The sequence below is a fragment of the Phocoena phocoena genome, chromosome 20 (assembly GCF_963924675.1).
Source record: "Phocoena phocoena chromosome 20, mPhoPho1.1, whole genome shotgun sequence".
Taxonomy (NCBI): domain Eukaryota; kingdom Metazoa; phylum Chordata; class Mammalia; order Artiodactyla; family Phocoenidae; genus Phocoena; species Phocoena phocoena.
The window spans coordinates 2571194-2595357 of record NC_089238.1 but is presented as its reverse complement, the minus strand read 5'-3'; the positions used below and the strand labels follow the sequence as shown (position 1 = coordinate 2595357).

At 40.4% G+C, this 24164-nt stretch overlaps 1 protein-coding gene across 1 annotated transcript; it reads left to right on the top strand.

Moving 5' to 3' along the window:
* The first annotated feature begins 7370 nt into the window (after positions 1 to 7370).
* On the top strand, positions 7371 to 19320 carry ZNF667 (zinc finger protein 667). The gene is made up of 4 exons (XM_065898871.1): positions 7371 to 7403; positions 8865 to 8991; positions 10317 to 10409; positions 17741 to 19320. Exons 1-4 carry the CDS (start codon positions 7371 to 7373, stop codon positions 19318 to 19320), a joined length of 1833 nt encoding a protein of 610 aa, XP_065754943.1.
* The last annotated feature ends 4844 nt before the right edge of the window (positions 19321 to 24164 follow it).

The window sequence follows — 24164 nt, the reverse complement described above, 5'->3', positions numbered from 1 at the left end:
CCATGGCATGTGGGATCCTCCCAGACCAGGGCACAAACCCGTGTCCCCTGCACTGGCAGGCGGATTCCTAACCATTATGCCACCAGGGAAGTCCCTCCAGTAACTCTTTAAGCTTGTTCTCATCCAGGTTCTAGCCATCCCTGCCTTAGGAGCAGGAATTTAGCTTTGTGCTAAATTGCAAAGCCCCTTCCCACCCTAAGGTCTCGGACTCGGAAGAGAGGCCAGGTTTACAGCGATGCCCTGACGTGGGTGGGATCCAGCCTCTTTATTTGTGGTGGTGATGGTGTTTTGAAAAGGTAATTGTATATATGATACAGAACGCCAAAGCGTAGATAGATAGGGAAAAGTGAGTTTTGAGTTTCCAAGCCTAGTGACCCAGTTCCCTTCTTCAGGGACAATCGCTGCTACCAACTTCTTTATTTCCCTTCCAGAACTTGTCTGTTCCTTTTCAAACTCATGTATTCGTATCCTGTATTTTGTTTCTTCTAAGCATTTTCTCTATATCTTTATTCTCCTCATTACACCATATCTTGGAGATCATTTCACAGTACATATAGAGCAGATTTCTCAACCTCAGCACAGTTGACACTTTGGGCCAGATTGTCCTTTGCTCTGGGTGCTGTCCTGTACATTATAGGATGTTTAGAAGTATCCCTGGCCTCGACCCATTAGATCCCAGGAACACCTCCCACCCCCAAGTTGGGACAACCACAGATGTCCCAGGCATTGCAAGTGTCCCCCGGGGGCAAAATTGCCCCCAGTAAAGAACCTCTGAGGTAGTGCTGCCTTGTTCCTTTTAAGAACTACACGGTGTCCCATATGTGCGTGTAACATTCACTGATTTTCTTATTGATGGGCAGTTGTTTCCAATCTCTTGATAGGAGTAGTAATTGTAATAGGGAAGAACCTTTGTATTCTTTTTTTTTTGGCTGCACTGTGAGACATGTGGCATCTTAGTTCCCCCGACCAGGGTTCGAACCTGTGCCCCTTGCAGTGGAAGTGCAGAGTCCTAACCACTGGACTGCCAGGGAAGTCCCAGAACCTTTGTGTTCTATTACAAGTTAATCACTAAAGGGAGGTTGCTTGAATTACACATAATGGGGTTCTCTGGGAAACCGTGCCTCCCAGGTAATGAGCATTAAGCTAAAATACCTTTGTTTAGCCCATAGGAAACATCCCGACCAAACCCACCTGTGAATGACTGCAGGAAGGAAGAAATTAACACATCCCCTCTGAAATGTTTGACTTTTTCCCCTCCCTTTTAGTATAAAAAAATCTTGAATTCTAACTCAGGAAAGATGATTCTTTGGGACGTGAGTCATCATCATCTCCGTCTGCTGGCTTTCCGAATAAAGTCACTGTTCCTTGCCCCAACAACTCGTCTCTCGATTTACTGGCCTGTCGTAGGGCGAGCGCTATGAGATTGGCCTCAGTAACATAGTGATAATAAAGAAACTAACATTTGTTTAGCTCTGGCACTGCTCTCAGTGTGTTACATGTTTTCATTCATTTAATTTTCACCACAGCCCAGTGGAGTCATCATTGTTATTTGCCTCATTTGACTGTTGAGGAAGCTCAGGCCCAAAGAGGACAGGGAGCATGTCTGAGGTCACACAGGTAGCAGGTGGCAGAGTTGGAAGCTGAACCCAGACAGCCTGGCTCCAGATGGATGCCCTTCACTGTAGGACTGTACTGCCTCTTCCTACAAACGCTGTCATTTTACACACATACGAGAACGTCTGAAGATAAATACCAGAAATGAGGTTACTGGGTTAAAGGGTATGTGCACCTTCAGCCTTAAAGATATTGTTGGGCTTCCCTGGTGGCGCCGTGGTTGAGAGTCCGCCTGCCGATGCAGGGGACGCGGGTTCGTGCTCTGGTCCGGGAAGATCCCACATGCCGCGGAGCGGCTGGGCCCGTGAGCCGTGGCCGCTGAGCCTGCGCGTCTGGAGCCTGTGCTCCGCAACGGGAGAGGCCACAACAGTGAGAGGCCCGTGTACCGCCAAAAAAAAAAAAAAGATACTGTTAATTTCTCTCCAACCAGCACTGTGTGAGAATTCTTACTTCGGCCCTCTTAGTGTCAGGCTTCCTTGATGCGTGGTGTATACTGAGTTAAAAAGGAAAAGGAAGGCAAGAAATAACCGTGTGGCTGTTGCTGAAGATATCTCATGTAAACTTTTAACAGCTAAGGGTGAAGCAGGTTTTGTTTACCCCATTGCACAGGTGAGCAACCAGGCTTTGTGTGGCTCTCCCACAGCCAATAATTGGCAGAAGCGAGCTTTGAATCCAGAATTATCTAATATCAAACTGCTGTTCTTTCCTCCCCAGCAGTGCTGAGTTCCTTGGAGAAAATTATTTTGTGGACGAGAATCGTGCTCCTTCAAGGGCAAACAGCCATGAGAATCCACAGGATGGATGCGTTGCCACTTCCTGGAGCAATCCATTTTACTTGAGGAATCAGAAGAGAAGAATCTGGTAAATGATTTAAAACATGATTTTATATTAACACAGACTCAGATTTATCATGATGTAGGATGCGAAAAGTTATATGGATGTTTCAGAACAAAACAGAAGATTGCAAGAGTTTTATGTTATGGGGCAACTGCATTGGGGTATTCTCAGGCCACAGAGCTAGCCATTAACCCTCCTCTACTGTGCAAGGACATTTGTCAGAAGTTCTCAGACGCCACGTGTCAGTGAAGTGCTGGAGCTGGCTTGCCCCGCCTCACATGAACCCGTTGTGCACACCTCTCCCCAGTTCCATGTTCAGTGACATCAGTTTGATATATTACAGTGGGCCCTGGTGGGAGTATGTACACCGTGGAAATTGGCAGACACTGCAAATTACCCAGCGCATCACTGTCCCAAGGTTGAATACAGAGAATTCAGGCATCCAGGATTCTTTGTCACCATTTTCTACACAAGGGAAGCCTTGCTCAGCACAGTCAGAATTGAAGGCCAGGCCACTCGGTTTGTCACTGAGCCACAACTCATCAACCTTAGTGTGGTCTGCTCCAAAGCTCCCCAAGTGCTGTGGCACTCTGATATAACAGAGGTACATATCTCGTAACTGTGGTGCCACATTGACACCTCCCGAACCCTGCCAGAGAAGACAGTGTGAGTATTTGCCATGTAGACCCTTATCCTGCTCCAAGAGGACAGACTGTGCTGCATGTGGATGGGGCTTAAATCCAGGCTTCATCACTTAAAGCTCTGAGACGTCGGGCAGGTCTTCTTCCCTCTTTCATCCTCAGAATGGAAACTGGAACCCATGTGGTCAGTTTGCTCTAAAGGTGAAATCATATAATGCATATAAATATCCAGTACAGCTCTCAGTCTCATACTTACTACTTTTATTGATTTTTAAATTTTTATTGGGGTATAGTTGATTTACAATGTTGTGATAGTTTCAGGTGTACAGCAAAGTGAATCAGTTATACATATACATATATCCACTCTTTTTCAGATTCTTTTCCCATATAGGCCATTACAGAGTATTGAGTAGAGTTCCCTGTGCTACACGGTAGGTCCTTATTATCTCATACTTATTATTAATTGGGAGGCATTGTTGTCACCAGGGGTTGAGCACATTTAACATGCACACACCTGAGGGCTTCCCCAGAGCATGTGAACAGAAGGACAGTAGACTGTTCAGAACAGAAGACTCAGCCCACAGCACCGGCCACATGCCACACTAATAACAACAAAAATGATAAGTACAGCTACCATGATAACTGTCTTGTCTGCTCCTCACAGCAGCAGCCCTTCACCTTCCTTTTGCAGACATAAAGGATCAAGGTAAAGACCCAGTAAGGTTCAGTGTCTTGCCCAAGGCCACACAGCTACACACAGGAATGTTGGTCAACTCACAGCGTGCAGTGGAGAACAGGAGGTGAAGGCAAAGGCGGACGTAGTAACAATAGAATTAGTTTCCCACGTAATGAAGTGGCACCTACTGCATGTTCAAGAGGCCCCTACCCCAGCTAAGTGGGCCAGGGAGGGCTCTTTGAAGAAGTGATGGTAAAGAAAGTATTTACTACTGGGCCTTTAGTCGTTCAGGTAGCGAATAGTTAGCCAGCCCCTTCCACGTGCCAGCTCCTGGTCCCCAGGGCACGTGGGGCTTATGCTCACGTGGTTGGGACAGACTGTAAGCACCAGAAGCAAATCACATAGTGTGTCAGCGAGGAGAACTGTGGAGAAAAGAGAAGTCAGAACTGGGAAAGGGAGAGGTGGAGGGTGATGGATAGGAGGGTCAGAGGTAGGTTGCAGTAATAAATACAGTGGTTAGGGTGAGCCTCACAGGTAAGGTGAGGTTAGAACAAAGATTGAAGGGAATGAGGAACTGAGACAGGGGAAAGAGCATTGCAGGCAGGGTCCTGAGGCAGGACTGTGGCAGCTCATTCAGGGATTGGCAAGAAGGCCAGTGTGAGGAAGGGGAGAATTGTGAGACCTGAATTCATAGCTCATGGGAGGGAAAATAAGGCCAGATACTACATGTAGACTCTTACCTAATCCTCACAACAACTCCAGAAGTAGTTCTGTGTTGCCCCCATTTAACAGGGGAGGAAACTGGCACAGAGAGGCTAAGTAATTTGCCCAAGGTAACACAGCTAATAAAAATAGTCATCAAGCCCAGGTGGTCCAACTTCAGAGTGAGGTGTTTAACACACACCAGGCCACCCAGCCGTTCCCTGTAACCCAGGTGAAGATAGGGCAGGGCTCCAAGCTCCTTCTGGACCTGTGAGTCTGAGTTAGGCAGGGCTGGTGTCCCACGGCTCCTTTCTGCCCTGCTGGAGTGACCTCATAGGCTAACCTCAGTGATCTCCAACCAGCCCCTTTCATCTGGCCTTAGCGCATCCCTGAGATTCCTCTGAATCATGCATTTTTTTTTTAGCACCAGGTCATTGACAAAAGAGAAGAAAAGCCCACTTATAGGGCACATGAATGGGAAGGAACAAATGGAAGGGTCACTGTATTTGTTTCCCATTGCTTTGGTGACAAATTACCACCAACTTAGTGGCTTCCAACACACCTTCATTCTCCTACGGTTCTGAAGGTCAGATGTCTGAAATGGTTTAGGCAGGGCCATGTTCATTCTGGAGGCTCTGGGGAGAATGTGTGACCTTGCCCTTTACAGCTTCTAGATGCCACCTGCATTCCCTTCCTGCATCTTCAAAACTGGTGGCACAGTGTATCCAGACCTTTTTCTCTCTGACTCTGCTTCCATCATCTTCTCTGTCTCTGACCTCCTGCCTCCCTCTCGTAAGGGCCTTATGACCACATTGAGCCCACCTGGATGATCCAGGATCATCTCCCCACCTCAGCATCCTTCATTTCGTCATATCTGCGAAGTCCCCATTTTGGCCTTTTTTAGACCCTGCCCTTTTCCAAAGACAAGAGGGCTTGAAATGACTGCTGTTAGAACTGTTCTCTGTGCTGTGGTTTCAACATAAAATGGTTGCACTCCACCCCACTTTCAGCATGCCAGGAAGCATTTTGGACTGGTTACTAAGTCAGTCAATAATTTTTATTGAGCACCGCTTTGCACAGGGTATGGTCTCATACATGGGAGGAGAGAGTGAACAAAACAGTTTAGGTGTCTGCTCTCATAGAGCCCAAGTCACATGGGGGACATGGTACCTGCATAAACAAGCCCTTTTCAGGAAGCCGGGGGTACTGCACAGAAAATGGAGCAGTAGAATGGCGTAGACTGTATAGTATGAAGCAGTGCTGTCCTGTAGAAACATAATGCAAGGCAGAATTTTAAATTTTCCAGAAGCCATATTGAAAAAAGTAAACAAATTAATTATTAAAGTTAATTTTAATAATACATTTTGTTTAACTCAATACAGTATATCTGAAATATTACCGTTTTAATTCGTAATCAATATAAACAATTACCAGTGAGATTTTTTTACATTCTTTATTTCTTTTTTAACTGAGTCTTTAAAGTCAGGTGTGTCTTCTACATGTATAGTGCACCTCAATCCAGACACTTAATTGATCTGTATTTAAATTTCATAAAATTTACCATTGGAAAAGTAGATTCACACACCCAAGTTGTTCCAAACATACTTAAAAGTTTACAGTAACTGAATTAAGGATCAATTCTTAATTTTAGATTAATAATAAATTTTAATTCAGTGATTTTAGTATTTATCATTTATTATGGTTTTAATAATAAACAAATTGAAATAAAATTAAATAGTTTCTTATTTCCAGAACTCCGCGTCTCACGTGGCTGCTGGCATGTGTTGGGCAGCACAGGTATAGAGTGACTCAGGGTGATAGAGGGCCTCCTGTGGAGGTGATACTTGACGTCTCACCTCTTCCTCTCCCACTAATGCACACCATTGAGATTACCCTTCTAGATTTCTGCATACCTATCTAATGAGTCCCTTCTCCAGCTGTTGCTTCCCCCTCGCCCCTCCCCCACCACACATACCCAGTTTATTTGCCACATAGCCACCACGAAAAATTTTGTTAAATATTAGGTCAGCCACATCATTCCTCAGCTCAGCCACCAACCCCCCATGATGCCTTATTGCGCTTAGGATGAATTCCAAACTGCTCCTCAGCCCTTCATGATCTGGCCCCTCCTGCCCTCACACACCTCCTAGTCCACCACTCCCCGTCTCACTCACTCTGCGTCAGCTCACCCGCCTTCGCACTTCCCTTCACCTGCAAGCATGTGCCTGCCGCAGGGCCCTTGCACCTGTTGTACGTCTACCCAGAATGCCCTTCTCCCAGTGCCCAGGTGGCTCACACTGCAGTCACACCTCGGCTCAATGTTGCCTCCTCTGAGAGGCCTTTCCCTGCCACCCCGTCACTCCATCCCCTGCTCGGGTCCTTTTTTTCCTGCATAGCAGTGATCTCAGCTAACACTGTGTTCTTTTTTTTTTTTTTAACACTGTGTTCTATCTGGACTTGTCTTCCCTGCTGGAATGTAAGGTACTTGGGAGCCAGTACCTCTCTGCTCTAACTCTGCTCTCTCCCCAGCGCTGGGGACAGTGCCTGGCACCTGATGAGCACTCCACAATTCCTTGTCAAATGGAAGAACAGGTGTCTGCCTGTCTCATTTGCCTCCTGATCTGGAGCCTCCTGTGATCTTAAGAACAGATAGTGTTGGCCGTGGTCCCTCCCTGATCCTGAGAAGGGGCAGGAATGCTTCAGAAGATGTTGTGACCTCCCACAATGTGCATGTCTGTGCACGTGTGTGTGACCAGGGTGTGGGGCCAGGGGATTCTTATCCTAGAGACCCTGGGACCACCCAGAAGGCCCAGTCGACTCATGACTTCTCTTCTCTCCCAGCCCCACCTTCTGAGCACTCTGCCCCTCTCCAAATTGAAACCCTCAAGGGGGAGGAAAGGATGCCTGCTGCACGCGGGAAATCCAAGTCCAAGGTAAGTAGTGGTTCCTCGTCCTTTGGGAAAGTTCCATCGTGTAAGAAACCATTTGCTTTCCTTCCATGGGAACATCCTATCCCACAGAGACCCAACCAAGACATAGTCCCTGGTTTCCTTCCATCACCACCACGGGGCGTGGGAGCGTGAGAAGGGCCACTCAGCGTACCCCCTCTCCTTTTTTCTCAGTGTGCACATGACCATTCACCTATTCATTCAGCATCTCCAGGGTCTCTGCCTGTGCTGGGAGGAATACTGTCCCCAGAGAGAAGACCAGAGCCACCATGATTTCTCGAGGTGGACATGAGTACCCAGGTGGGACCTGCTGGGGCAGAGGAGGATTGGATGCTGTGCTCCAGAGTTAATCTCTTGATGTTGCTTTGTTTTTACATGTACACCCCATTTTTACAAGGAGGACATCTCTCTAAGAGACTCCTCATAACCCTGTATTCAGGTTGAGTTAGTTGGAGCCAGGCCAGTGAGTCAGCCTCCTGAAATAAGCATGTTTCAAGACTTTAGATGATGAAGTGATTTTCTACAGTAAGCCTCTTCAGTGTAGTTTCTCATAATAGACACTTTTGCCCTTAAGTTATGGGTATTCATTCCCTATTGCCACAAAGTTGGCCATTCAAAACAGCACACATTTATTATCACACAGTTTGTGGGCTGGAGTTCAGATACAGCTTGGCTTAGCTGGATCCTCTGCTTTGGGTCTCACAAGGGTGAAATCAAGGTGTCAGCAGCTGTGGTCTCATCTGAAGCTCAGGGTCCTCTTCTGAACTCATTGGTTATTGGAAAATTAGATCCCCCTCCTGCATTTCATGTGGCTCCCTCATCCCATCTTCAAACCAGCAGCAACAGGTCACATCCCATTCATCCTTCACATCTCCTAGACTTCCCTTTCTGCTCTCTTCCACCAGCTGGAGAAAATTCTTTGCTCTTCGGGGCTCCTGTGAGGACATCGGGTCCACCTGGATAATCCAGGCTACTCTTCCTATTTTAAGGTCAACTGATTAGTAACGTTGATTACATCTGCAAATAAACTTTTGCCATGTATAATGCAGGCACATGTGGTTAGGGACATGAATCAGCAGCCAGACTGCCCAAATTGAACCCCAGCTCCTTCATTTACAAGCTATTAGATCTTCAGTAAGTCACCTCACGTTTCTGGGCCTCAGTCACTGGCTAACATGAGCCAGTACATGCAGAGTACTTAGAAAAATGCCTTGTCTTTGTCAATGCCCCGTAAATCCAAGTTGATATGCTTTTTATGCAACAAAATCTTTATCATGTTGTATTGTGTTTTGTTTAATACACCTGCCCCTTTTGATCTCAGAACCGCAAATGTTTCCTTAATAGAATCCTGGCATCATGTATCTCCCGTGTTTGGAAGTCCAACGTTTTCTCAGCCATGTGGAAGCACAAGCCCACAGTGAAAGAACGTGTGATTTTCCATTTCAGGCACCAGTCACATTTGGGGATTTGGCCATCTACTTCTCCCAGGAGGAGTGGGAATGGCTGAGCCCCATTCAGAAGGATCTGTATGAAGATGTCATGTTGGAAAACTACCAGAACTTGGTTTCTCTCGGTAAGGCTCTCCTGCCCCCATAATCCACAGCTGGCCCATCGTGGGACATGAATCAATCAGTCTAGTCAAGAAAACAGAAGCCACTCCAGTTTTTTTTGTTGTGGTTTTAATGGCTTTATTTAGGTATAATTTACATATTATACAGTTCACCCATTTGCAGTATGCAATTCAGTGATTTTTTTTAATGTATTTACAGAGTTGTGCATCCATTACCCTAGTCAATTTTAGAACATTTTCATTATCCCCAAAGGAAAGCCTATACCCATCATCAATCACTTTTTATTTCCCCCTGCCCACTCATCCCGCCCGATTAGGCAAACACTAATCCACTTTCTGTCTCTATGAATTTGCCTGTTCTTGGCATTCCATAAACGTGAAATCAAATATGTTGTCCTTTGTGTCTGGCGTCGTTCACTTAAGGTAATATTTTTGATGTTCATCTACATGGTAGTGTGTGTCAATACCTCATTCCTTTTTATGGCGAAATAATATTCCACATTTTGTTTATCCATTCACCAGTTGGTGGGCATTTGGCTTGTTTCCACTGTGTGGCTGTTACGAATATGCTGCTGTGAATGTCCACGTACAAATTTTCGTGTGGATGCATATTTTCATTTCTCTTGGGTATATACCTAGGAGTGGTATATGCTGGTCATATGGTAACTATATATGTAATCTTTTGAGGACACCTGGCTTGTTTTTAAGAGAAAAAATTTGAAGTATTGACTTAACAGGTACTATTAAAAGGTGAATATTAGACACAGATGGTAACTGCAGGACACAGCCACCATCCTAGGGCTGGGAGGACAGAGGAAAGAGTTGAGAGTTTTTAGGACTCTGAGGAAGGGACTCAGACTTCTGAAGGAGAGGGGTGCACTGCTTGGTTTATCCTTCTGAGGGGGCAAGATGAGGCTAGTTCTGGAAGTGCAGGGAAAAAAAGAAAAGCATAAATTGAAACCACCAGTACCCCTATTGGTGGATGCTGACATGGAGCACCTGGCATAGAAGTGTGGATTACAGCAGAACGGTGGGCTTGGGAGCAGAAAGGCAATAGCTGAATAACCAGCCTCAGGAGTTTCTGGTCCAACTTTTCATGAAAATAGTTGGCTTTGTAGAGTTAGAAATGAATAACTCTGCTGGCTATGACTGAACTTTCATCCTTCTTATTCTCCACCTATCCTTTACATCCTCCATGTTTCTCTTGCACTAATAAGCCCCATTTTTGTTGACACAAAGCTTGGCTCTGACAAGCATGTGTCAGTGTCATGTCAAGCATGTCATGGTGCCCACATCATGCTCAGTTCCAGTGTTTTTCCTGTGTGCAGGACTTTCCTTTCGGAGGCCAAATGTGATCACCTTATTGGAAAAAGGGAAAGCACCCTGGATGGTGGAGCCAGTGAAAAGACGCCGGGGCTTGGGTGAGTGACAGAGAACCAAGGCTTAGAAGCTGACATTCTGTGTAAAGGTGCCCTCCATCATGAGAGGGCAACATCTTTAAGATAATAGTTGAGAGCCACTTTCTCCACCTCAGAGGCCCCAGGCTTGTGCAGAAAACGCCAGCCTCTTCAGTATGAGCCCCAAGAGGGAGAATAACCAACATTTAACAAGCTCCTCATTAGGTACTCTTTTAAGTACAGGTTCCTCCCAACAACCCTATAAGGTAGGTACTATTATTATTCCTATTTTACAGATGAGGAAGCTGAGGGCCAGAGAGGTTCGGTGACTTGCCCAAGGTCACCCAGCTAGGAAGTGGCAGCAGAGTTGGAGTTTGAACCCCAGCTTCCGGTCCCAGAAGCTCAGCTTTTAACAGCCTCATCCCCACCTATCCAGTCCCCTATCTCGGCTTTCATATTTCCCTTCAGAGAAAGTGTGTTCTGATTTCTCTAATGATAGCATTTCAAATGATCAAACTTGCATCATTTTCTTCAATCCTTAAAAAAAAATTAAAAATCTTTTCCATAACTGTTTATTTTGACTGCTTTTCAAGAACTCATTCCCTTTCCTCATAGATTCCTCTTTGGTTGGTCAAGTTATGGGTTTTTTAAATTTTTTTGTGTTTTTTTGTTTGTTTTTATAGATTTATTATTTGTGGTAAAAAGCACATAACATTAAATTTACCATCTTAACCATTTTTAAATGTACTGTTAAGTATATTCACATTGTTGACCAAGAGTTATCTAGAACTTTAATTTGCAATACTGAAACTCTGTATCCACTAAATACTAGTTCTTCCCACCCTTCCATTGAGCCCTTGGTATGATTTTGACTACTATGGATACTTCATATTAATGGAATCATGCAGTATTTGACTTTTTGTGACTGGCTTTTTTCTGCTTAGCATAATGTCATCAAGGTTTCATCCATGTTGTAGTATGTGACAGTATTTTCTTCTTTTTTAAGGCTATATGATACTCCATTGTATGTATATACCACATTTTCTTTATCCATTCATCTGTCAATAGACATTTGGGTTGCTTCCCCTCTTAGCTATTGTGAATCATGCTGCAATGAACATGGGAGTACAGATATCTCTTCGAGATCCTGATTTCAATTCCTTTGGGTATGTACCCAGAGGTAGGATTGCTGGATCATATGGTAGTTATGTTTTTAATTTTCTGAGTAACCTCCATACCGTTTTCCACAGTGGCTGCACGATTTTTCATTTCCACCAACAGTACACAAGGATTCCAACTTCTGCTCATGCTCACTAGCACTTGTTGTTATTATTATTTTTTAATATTTATTTATTTGGCTGCGCCGGGTCTTAGTTGTGGCACCCGGGATCTTCGTTGCTGCTTGTGGGATCTTCGTTGCAGCATGCTGGTCTTACTGTGGCATGTGGGTTCTTTTTAGTTGCGGCATGTGGGTTCTTTAGTTGCGGCATGCAGGCTCTTTTAGTGCGGCATGCAGGCTCTTGGTTAAGGCATGTGGGATCTAGTTCCCTGACCAGGGATTGAATTGGGCCCCTCTGCATTGGGAGCATGGTGTCTTAACCACTGGACTACCAGGGAAGTCCTCTGGGGTGTTTTTGATAGTGGCCATCCTTATGGTGTGAGGTGATATTGTGGGTTCAATTTGCATTTCCCTGATGATGAGTGATGTTGAGGATCTTTTTATGTGTTTATTGGCCATTTGTCTGTCTTGGAGAAATGTCTGTTCAAGTCCTTTGCCCATTTTTTAACAGGGTTATTTGTCCTTTGTTTTTAAATTGTAGGAGTTCTTTATATATTTTGCATGTTAATCCCTTATCAGATATATGATTTACAATACCCATAGGTTGCCTTTTCCCTGTCGTTTTCTTTGACATGCAAAAGTTAAGTTTGAAGTAGTCTCATTTGTCTGTTTTTTCATTTTGTAGCATGTGCTTTGATGCCATGTCTAAGAAATCAGTGCCAAATCCAATGTCCTGAAGCTTTTCCCCTATGTTTTCTTCTAGGAGTTTAATAGTTTTAGGTCTTACACTTAGGTCTTTAATTTATTTTGAGTTAATTTTTGTATATGGTGTATGGTAGGGGTCCAAGTTCATTTTTTGCATGTAGATACCCAGTTTTCCCAACACCGTGCATGGAAGAAACTGTTCTTTCCCCATTGTATAGTCTTGGCACCCTTGTTGAAAATCATTTGATCAGATTTGCAAGAGTTTATTTCTGGGCTCTCCATTCTCTTCCTTTGGTCTACATATCTATCTTTATGCTACTACCACACCATCTTAATTATCAGGAAGTCTGAGCCCTCCTGCTTCATTCCTCTCTTGCAAGATTGTTTTGGCTGTTCAGGGTCCCTTGAGATTCCATATGAATTTTAGGACTTTTTTCTATTTCTGCAAAAAGATGTTATTGAGATTTTGATAGGGATTGCATTGAATCTGTAGATAACTTTGAGTGGTATGGACAGTTTTACAATATTAAGTCTTCCAATCCACAAGCACAGGATGTCTTTCCATTTATTTGTGTCTTTTGATTTCTTTTAGCTATGTTTGTAGCTTTCAGTGTACAAGTCTTTCATCTCTTTAGTTAAACTTGTTCCTAAATATTTTATCCTTTTTGATGCTATAATAAATAGGATTGTTTTCTCAGTTTCCTTTACGGAGTGGTCATGGTTAGTGTATAGAAACACAACTGATTTTCGGGTGTTGATTTTATATCCTGCCACTTTACTGAATTCATTGATTGCTTCAAACAGTGAGGTAGTTCCTTCTATTCCTATTTTTTTGAGTGTTTTTATCATGTTAAGTTTTGTCAAAAGCTTTTTCTGCATCAGTTGAGATGATCGTCTGGTTTTTATCCTTTAATTTGTTAATGTGATAGACTACATTTATTTTCCCATATTAAACTATCCTTGCATTCCAGGTATAAATCCCACTGGCTCATGTGTATGATCCTTTTAATATGTTGTTGAATCTGGTTTGCTAGTATTTTGTTTAGGAGTTTTGCATCAGTATTTATCCAGGGATATTGGTCTGTAGTTTTACTTTGTTGTGATGTCTCTGGTTTTGGCATTAAGGTAATGATGGCCTTACACAATGAGTAAGTATTCCCTCTGCTTCTGTCTTCTGAAAGAGATTATGGAGAATTGGAATGATTTCTTCCTTAAATGTTTGGTAGGATTCACTAGTGAACACATAATGGGCCTGGTACTTTGTTTTTGAAGTTTATTAATTACTGATTCAGTTTTTTAAATAGATATATGCCTATTCACATCATCTTTTTCTTGTGTGAGTTTTGGCAAATTATGTCTTTTAAGGAATTGATCAATTTCATCTAGATTATCAGATTTGTGGGCATAGAATTGTTCAGTTTTCTTTTATTATATTTTTAATTTCCATGAAATATGTAGTGATGTCCCCTCTTTGATTTCTGATATTAATTTGTGTCTTCTCTCTCTCTCTTAGTCTATCTAGAGACTTACCAATTTTACTGATTTTCAAAGAACCATCTTTTTATTTCATTGTATTTCTCTATTGATTTCCTGTTTTCATTTTCAATGGTTTGCTCTAATTCTTTTTTTTTTCTGCTTACTTTGGATTTAATTTGCTCTTTTTCTAGTTTCCTAAGGGGGAAACTTAAATTTTTGACTTTAGGTTTTTGTTCTTTTCTATTATATGCATCCAGTGCTATAAATTTCCCTCTAAGCACTACTTTCAGTGCATCCCACACATTTTGATAAGCTGTGTTTCCATTTTCATTTAGTTCAAAGTATTTTAAAATTTCTCTTGAGATTTCTCCTTTGACCCATGTGTTATTTAGAAGTGTGCTGTATAATCTCCACGTATTTGGGGATTTTCGAGTCATCTTTTTGTTAGTGATATCCAGTTTAATTCCATTGTGGTTTGAAAGCAGACAGTATGATTTCTATTCTTTTAAATTTGTTTAGGTGCGTTTTATGGCCCAGAATATAGTCTGTCTTGGTGCATGGTCCACGTGAGCTTGAGAATAATGTTAATTCTGCTGTTGGATGAAATACTCTATAGGTGTCAATTATATCCAGTTGAATGATGGTGTGGTTGAGTTCCATTATGTCCTTACTGATTTTCTGCCTGCTGGATGTGTCCATTTATGAGAGGAGGGTGTTGAAGCCTCCAACTATGATAGTGGATTCATCTATTTCTCTTGTGGTTCTATCAGTTTTTGTCTCATGTAGTTTGATGCTCTGTTGTTAGGTACATACATGTTAAGAATTGTTATGTCTTCCTGAAGAATTGACCCCTTTATCATTATGTAATATCTCTCTTTATCCATGATAACTTTCCATGTTTTTAAGCCTGCTCTATCTAGAATTAATATAGCTACTTCTGTTGTCTTTTGATAAGTGTCAGCATGGTCTACTTTTCTCCATTCATTTACTCTTAATCCATATGTGTCTTCATATCTAAAGTGGGTTTCTTATAGACAGCATACAGGTGGGTCATGTTTTTTATGCACCCTGAAAAATCTCTTTTAATTGATGCATTTAGACCATTGACATTTAAAGTGATTATTGATGTAGTTGAATTTATATCTACCATTTTGTTACTGTTTTCTATTTGTTACCTTTATTTTTTGTTCCTATTTTTGTCTTCCACTCTTTTCTGCCTTTTAAATGAACATTTTATATGGTTCCATTTTCTATCCGTAGCATACTTTCTTTTTTTATACTTTTTTTTTTTTTACTTTTTAAACTCTTTTTAGTGGTTGCCCTAGAGCTCACAGTACACATTTACAGTTAATCCATGTCCACTTTTAAATAACACTGTACCACTTTGTGGATAGCATGAGTACCTTATAATAAAGTAATGCTAACTCCTTCCTCCCATCCCCTCTTTCATTGCTGTCATTTACTTCACTCATATATATAAGTATACATTAGCATACACACACACATAAGATAAATATATAAGCATATGTAATCAAATACATTGTTGCTATTATTATTTTGAATAAACTGTTATCTGTTAGACTAATCAAAAATAATAAAAGAGGTTTTTTTTTTTGCTTTCATTTATTCCTTCTTCAGTGCTCTTCCTTTCTCTATGTAGATCCGAGTTTCTGACTTACATTATTTTCCTTCTCTCCAAAGGACCTCTTTAACATTTCTTGCAAGGCACGTGTACTGGCAACAAGTTCTCACAATACTTGTTTATATGAGGAAGTCTTTCTCTTTCACTTTTGCAGGAAATTTTCACAAGGTACAGAATACTAGATTGGTGGGGTTTTTTCTCAGTAATTTAAATATTTCATGCCACTCTCTTCTTGCTTGCATGGTTTCTAAGAAGTTGAATGTAAATCTAATCTTTGTTCCTCTATAGGTGGAATCTTTTTTCCCTCTGGCTTCTTTCAGGATTTTTTCTTTGATACTCTGCAGTTTAAAAATGATATGCCTAAAAAAAAAAATTACACGCCTAGGTATAGGTTTCCTAACATTTATCCTGTTTCGTGTTCTTTGAGCAGCTTAGATATGTAATTTAGTGTCTGACATTAATTTGGGGAAGTTTTCAGTCATTATCCTTTTTTCTCTTTCTTCTCTTCTGGTATTTCTATTACAGATATGTTATTTCTTTTGTAATTGTTCCAGTCTTTGGATATTTTGTTCTGTTGTTTCAGTCTTTGTTCTCTTTGCTTTTCAGGTTTTGAGGATTTTATTGATAAATTCTTTAACTCGCAGAATCTTTCCTCAGCTGTGTTAAATCTACCAAAAAGCCCATCAAAGGCATTCTTCATTTCTGCTACAGTGGTTTTGATCTCTTAACATTTCATTTTGTTTCTTCCTTAGGATTTCCATCTTTCTGCTTACATTGCCCATCTCTTCTAATATGCTGTATACTTTATCCACTAGAGCCCTTAGCATATTAAACATACTTGTTTAAAATTTCTGACCTGATAAGTCAAACATCCCTGCCATATTTGAATCTGGTTTTGATGCTTGCTTTGTCTCTTCAAGTTGTGTTTTTTGCCTTTTGGTATGTCTTCTAATTTTTTCTTGATAGCCAACCATGATATACCATTTAAAAGGAACTGCTCTAAATAGGTCTTTAGTGATGTGATGGTGAGGTGGGGGAGGGAAGAAGTCTTTAGTCCTATGATTAGGTTTTCAGTCTTTTAGTGAAACTTCTCTGGATTGTGAACATCACAAATGATTCTGTTTTTCCCTCCCACGTTAGGTGGGACAAGCTGGCTAGAGCCAGGTGGAGTTGGATATTTTCCTTCCCCAGGTCAATTAAGCTCTGATAATACCTCAGCCTGGTAGGCTCTGGTTACCTACCTAGTGTCCCCTGAGGGCAGGCCTGGTTAAGAGGAACAGACTGATCTGGCATATTTCAAAATGATTCCTTTTCCCCACCCCCTGGAGGCAGCCCAAGATAATTTTTCTCCTATATTTAAGGTGAGAATCTGATCAAACTCCTAAAGGTAAATCTTGCCATATTGTGTGGGCTGCTTTGACTAGGTCCCCCTGGAGTTTTTAACTCTCAGAGCTGTTGGCACTGAGCCTCCAACAACTCATTAATTATAGTTTAGGTTTTCCTGCCCCAGCACAGGTTCCCATGGTGGTTATGCTTCTGAGTCTCTGCTTCAGTAAGCTTCGGTTTGTCTCTCCAGTCTTGGAGGAAGTGGTTCGCCCCGTGCCCTCCCCTCTATAATGGATCTAAGAAGAGTTGTAGGGCAAAATGGTGACTTCCAAACTTTTACATGAGGAGCCAGAAACCAGAAGTCCAGTTTGTTTTTTTTAAGATTCGATTTTAAGAATACATATAAAAAAATTTACAACTTTATTGAGCCACATACTGTAAAATTCATCCATATTAAGTGTATAATTTAGTAGTTTTTGCTAAATTTACCAAGTTGTGCCACCATCGCCATAAACCAGTTTTGGAACAGTTTTGTCACCTCAGTAAGATCCCTCATGACCATTTACAGATAATCCCCATTCCCACCTTCAGCCACAGGCAACCAGTAATTTACCTTCTGTCTGTATTTTACCTTCTGCCTTTTCTGGACATTTCCTATAATAAAACTACATTCATCTGCTGAACAATATATGGAGTTTAATGTGGTATATGGTATACATTTATTCTCTAAATAAAACCTTTATTCATTTCCAATTGCGCTTCCCTGAATTTCAGTTATGAAATGTTTCTATAAAGCCCTTACTGTGTTAAAACCATAATGTGACACTAAAAAGTTATTCTGATTATCATTGTTATTATGATAATGATTGCAAATAGCTTTATTTTTCTAGCACAGGAAAACAAATTGAATTTCTTGATGTCTTTCAGACTTAGGGTCTAAATGTGAGACCAAGAAGTTATCTCCATATCAGTGCAACAAATCTGGGCAAAGCATCTATCAGAAAGCAGTTTCTGCACCACAAAAAGTTCCCACAGGAAAGAGAGGCTGCAAGAAAAATTCAGTCCTAATAAAACCCAAGAAAGTGCATTCAAAGAAGAAATCTCTAAAATGTAACGACTGTGGGAAATTCTTTAGTCAAAGCTTATCTCTTAAACTTCATGAGAACTCTCATACTAGAGAGAAGCCTTATGAATGCAGTAATTGTAGAAAAGCTTTCAGACAGATCTCATCCCTTATTCTTCATCAGAAAATTCACAATGGAAGGAAAAGCTATGAATGTGATAAATGTGGGGAAGGCTTCATTCAAAGAACAACCCTTATTTTACATGGGAGAAGTCACGATGAAAAGGAAATCTTTGACTGTGGGAAGGCCTTGAGTCAATGCCAATCTCTCAGTATACATCAGAAAATCCACCTTGTCCAAAATGTCTACCAGTGCAGAAAATGTGAGAAAGCCTTCATTCGAAAGTCATCTTTTTTACTCCATAAGAAAATTCACAATGGAAAGAAAATACATAAATGCAATGAATGTGGGAGAGGCTTCAGTAAGAAATCCGTCCTTGTTGTACATAAAAGAATTCATACTGGAGAGAAAACCCATGAAAGTGAGAAGGCCTTAAGTCAGAGTTTACAGCAGCGAAGTCACCATGCACAGAATCCTTATAAATGCAGAAAATGTGGGAAATTCTTTAATAGGATTTCATCCATTATGCTTCATCAGAAAATTCACACCTCAAAGAAACCCTACAAATGTGATAAATGTGAGAAGATCTTCATGCGGCTTTCAACCTTTACTCTACATGTAAGAATTCATAATAGAGAGAAACTATACAGATGTAATAAATGTGAGAAGGTCTGCAACCGGCATTCATCCCTTATTCAACATCAGAAAGTTCATACAAAGAAAAAGAAACTGTTTGAATGTAAGGAATGCGGGAAGATGTTTTCTGGAATTGCCAACCTTAAAATACATCAAAACATTCATTCTGAAGAGAAACCTTTCAAATGCAATAAATGTAGTAAAGTTTTTGGCCGCCAATCATTTCTTATTGAACATCAGAGAATCCATACTGGAGAAAAACCCTATCAGTGTGAGGAATGTGGGAAAGCCTTCAGTCACCGAATATCTCTTACTCGACATAAGAGAATTCATACTGAAGATAGACCCTATGAATGTGATCAGTGTGGGAAGGCCTTCAGTCAGAGTGCACACCTGGCCCAACATGAAAGAATTCACACTGGAGAGAAACCATATACATGCAAAACGTGTGGGAAGGCCTTTAGCCAGCGTACATCCCTTATTCTACATGAAAGAAGTCATACTGGAGAGAAACCCTATGAGTGTAACGAATGTGGGAAGGCATTTAGCAGTGGCTCAGATCTTATTCGGCACCAGAGAAGTCATTCTTCAGAGAAACCCTATGAGTGTAGTAAATGTGGGAAGGCATATAGTCGGAGCTCATCCTTGATTCGACATCAGAATACACATTCTGAGGAAAAGGCTTAAGATTGTTTTAAATATGTAAAAGCTAAGAGGGAGGCTAGCAAAGTAGCAGAGACACAGGCATGGGAAAATGCATTTGTCTATAACATAAATTGTGTAAAAATGGGACAGTTTGATGGTGTGTCCCACTTTGAAACCCAAAGAGCAAAAGTCATTGGTGATTTTGACCTGAGTATTTGAAATCAACTGAGGCAGTGACTTTATTATAGGTCTTTGTTTCAAAATAGCAAGCTCAGATGATTGGATCAGTCATTTTTAATGAAGAGCATTCTTCATTTGATAAAAATAACTGGTACTTTATTTCCAATGTAATTTTAAAGCTATTTCATTGGTTATGTACAACAAAGTGAATTGTAAATCCATTTTTCTGGATGGAGCTGTGAGCCTGATTTAAGGTAACATGAAGAAAGAGTTTGAGTTTGTCCCTTAGAACTAGAAGTATCACACAGAAGGGATTTCCTCACAAACCAGGGTGCCATTTTCAGCTGGCAGAAACTTCTGGTTGAGAATAAAGAAGATTGAGTAAAGATAGCACTCATAATTGTGTGACGCAATAGAGTCATTACCATACTGTCTCTATGGATATGAAGACATATGATCTTAATGGTGTGAAAAATCTAACAAGCCTGGGACAAGCTAATGAAAAAAAAAACAGGATGTATTGAAGAATGAGGAACTTCAGAACAAGGAGAAATCATTTGTTATTGTTTTGTTTGAAAATGAATTTATATTTATATGAATAAACATTGGTATTTTCATGTGAAAACACTGGTGTACAAGTGATTGGTGGAGAATGGGATGTCATGGACTGAATGTGTCCTCCCAAAATTCGTTTGTTAAAACCCTAACCCCCAATGTGACTGTATTTGGAATTGAGGCCTTTGGGAGATAATAAGGGTTAGATGAGGTCATGAGGGTGGGGCCCTCATAATAGGATTAGTGTTTTTAAAGAAGAGACACCAGATACCTCTGCCACGTGAGGACACAGCAAGAAGGTGGCTATCTGCAAGCCAAGAAACTAGCCCTCATCAGTATCCAACCTTGTGGCATCCTGATCTCAGACTTTCAGCCTCCCAAACTGTGAGAAATAAATTTTGTTTACATCACCCAGTCTATGGTATTTTGTTATGGCAACCTAAACTGACTAATACATGGGAAAAACCCTGCATTTATGTGCCAGGCTCTTTCATGTCAGCTGTTCACCATATATATAATAGTTTTCAATGCTGCTTTCCAGTTTGTGCAAAATGTGTAAGAAATAAAATCAGAATTCTTTTTTGGAATTAGGTTATATACAGTTGGACTCTTCTGTGTGCGTTTTTCTGTTGCAAAAGCTACTTTTGAAAGCACCTATATCTAAGACAACTTTGTGAAATGTTTGACCACATGGATTAGGTCCCTCTAACTTTGACCACAGCTGAGAAGACGACAACTGGATTTGTGAAGGGAGCATGCATGTAGGATAATAGAACAATTTTCCATTTAAACTTGTCATATCAGTCTGCAAGATCAGCATAAAAAATCAACACTTCAAGCAAATGGATGAGCAAACAGCATAGAGAAGGCTCATGGAGGGGCATGTTTTTTCTCCCTATCCTATACACACACCCCTCTACTTTGTTAAGTCCTCTGTCAGTCTGCCATAGAAGTTGGTTCCAAAATAATGGTCACAAACCTAATATGTACTAATAAGACACTGTTCTTGTCTGCAGGCATTTACAGTTTAGGGAATACAGGATATTTAAATACGGAAGCATATAAGGTACACAGGTAATATAGAGGATGATGAACTCCATGGTGATGGATCACTTGGAGACAGCGATAGTATTAAAGGGAGAATAGAAATTTACTAGGCACAGAAAAGTTGGGAGGCTATTGAAGGCAAGAGAAAGTACAGAGGTACAAACTAAAGGCAGAGGGTTGTGGAGTATTAGGGGAGTTACAAGTTCCAGCATTTAGTATAGTGACTGGCACATAGGAAGTAATAAGTACTCAATAATATTGAATGAATGAATGAAAACATCTTAGTTTAGCTGTCCTGTCTCTAAGGCATAATCCAAAGAGAACACTGAAATTTGAAGGTCACACAGACATTGAGATTAACCCATGGAAAACATGCCCTAAATCTAAGGAATCACTAGTGAATTTTGAAGGCTGTGATGAACTTAGGGTAACCACAGCAAGGAGCAACCTTAAACCTAGTCCAATTTTTATATTAATGAAAACCTACATGAAGGGAATAACAGAAGGAATGACATGACCATTTCTAGGGCTTAAATCTGTTTACCTCTGTTTCTACTGTCCTACATGAGATACCTGGGTTTGGGCCAAAAAATAAAAATTTACAAGACATACAAAAATGCAAGAAAAGTCACCACCCACCAAAAGACAAAGCAGTCAAGAACTAGACCCAGACTACCTCACACAGAATTTTAAATAATATGTTAAAGGCTCTAATGAAAAAAGTGTACAACAGGCAAATTAGATGGGTCATTTGATCAGAGATGGAACTATGAGAATCAAATGGAAATACTGAAATGAGCACAGTAAAGAGGTGGGAACAATACCTTCAACAGGCTCAAAGGTATACTTGACATAGCCAAGGAAAGAAGTCAACTTGAAGGTAAGTCAATAAGAATAGCAAAACTGAAACACAGAGGAGGGCAGGGGTCACAGAACAAATCATGCAAGAGCTGTGGGAAAAGATCTATTGGTCCAACACATGCAGAATTGGATTCCTGGAAGGAATAGAGAAATTGGGTGGGAAGAAATATTTGAATAAACAATAGATAATGACACCAGAACAAAAATCTATAAAGCTTCAAAGAATACAAGGAAAGACTTTTTTAAAAAAGACGTTACGTAGGAACAAAAGGGGGAAAAAACTGTCTTTATGAAATTTTTCATGAAAATGTCTTTCAGAATTGATAGAGAAATGACTTTCTCAGAGGAGGAAAAAACAGAAAATACATTGCCAGAAGACCCTACTCTAACTTTATTTAACAGTTCTTTAAACAGAAGGAGATGCACAAAGAAAGAGATCTGGAAATGGAATAAATGAAGGTAAGATAGTTTTTTTTTTAACTTATCTACCTAAAAGCTGTCTAAAACAGTATGCTATAGCATATATCAGTGTAAATAGATGACAGAAGCACAAAGGATGTGAGGGAGAAATTAAGAAATATATTGTGTAATATCTTTACTTGTTAATGTTACATTACTTGAAGATATATTCTGGTTAGTTAAAGACATATTGTAACCTTACAATAACCTCTAAAACATTTTAAAGAGATGTAAGCAGTTAACAGAATAAAATGGAATAATTAGAAATCCTCAGTTAACCCAATAGAAGGCAGAAAGAGAACAAAAACCAAAGAATAGGCAGAACAATTAGAAAATAGTTAAGAGGATGGGTGGGTTTTAATCCAAATATATAAAAAATTGCATCAAATATAAATGGTCAAAACACACCAGTTAAAAGACAGATTATAAGATTGAATGAAAAAGCAGGACACAGCTATATGCTGTCTAGCAGAAAGTCACTTTAAAGGCATAGGTAAAAGTTAAGTAGTGGGGAAAGAGAGATCATGCAAGCATTGGTAAAAAGGAAGCTGAATTCATTTTTAATATCAGATGAAGTAGACTTTAGAGTAAGGAATATAATCAGGGAAAAAGACAAACACTACATAACAATAAATTTTCTAGGTAAACATAACAATCCTAAACGTATATGCATCAAACTACAGAGGTGCAAATTTCACAAAGGAAAAAAGAAAGTGTAAATAGTCTACAATTATCATTAGAAACTTCACCACTTCTCTCTCAGTCATTGATAGAACAAGTAGAAAATCTGTAAGAATATAAAACTGAACAACATGATCAACCAAATTAATGAGTTGACCTTTATAAGACATTCCACTCCACAAGAGTAGAATACACTTTCTTTCCAAGTCTTCCAAATGTTCTTTCCACATGGAACATTTCACCAAGAGAGACCGTAAAACAAATCTTAATAAATTTTTAAAATTTAGTTACATAAAGTATATTCCCTGTCCATACAGAACTAAACTAGCAATAACAGCATGGTATCTGAAAATATTTGGAAGGTTTAAATTACAAATTCCACTTTTTTAATAGATACAGAATTAAATTTACTATTGAATAAGTGGACCTATGCAGTTCAGACCCAAGTGATTTGGGGTCAACTGTAATGAGTACAGAGGAATTACAGAAGTAACTGAAAATGCTGGGATTTAAATCATGATGGGAAAGACCCATTCATTATGTGATACTTTCTGTGCCGTTTTCTGATATGTCACACACTCCTGGAAATACATAAGAATTCAGAAATTGGCTAATAAGCATCAAATAATTTAATCTTCAAACGTGTGGGTTTTTCTTCAGCAGTTTCTTTCTCATATATGCAGAAATGCAGGCAATTCAGGCAGATGTAACAGGTTAGAAATGAGAAAGCCCCCAATTTCCCACCTGATTTTAAAGTCAAGAACTTGACATGTAATTTAACTTCTTAAAGTGCAGACCCCTCCACTGCTCTGGCTGCATCTCGGGCCACCCCCCTCGGGCCCCGCCACCTCGAGGAGCAAGCCCACCTTTTCCTCCACTGCTGGCACCACATGACACGGAACCTACATCCTGTGGGCATCTGCTCGATGACCTCGTGCCAAGTTTGCCTCAATCATTTCTTACTGCCCCAGTATGTTTGATTCCCAGTACTCCTGCCACATTGCCGAAGAATGGAATGAACTTTGAGTCATTTAGAAGAGAACAAGCAGCTATTTGGAAAAAGCCAAGGTAGACTGTACACTCAATCCTATTTTTTTAATTGA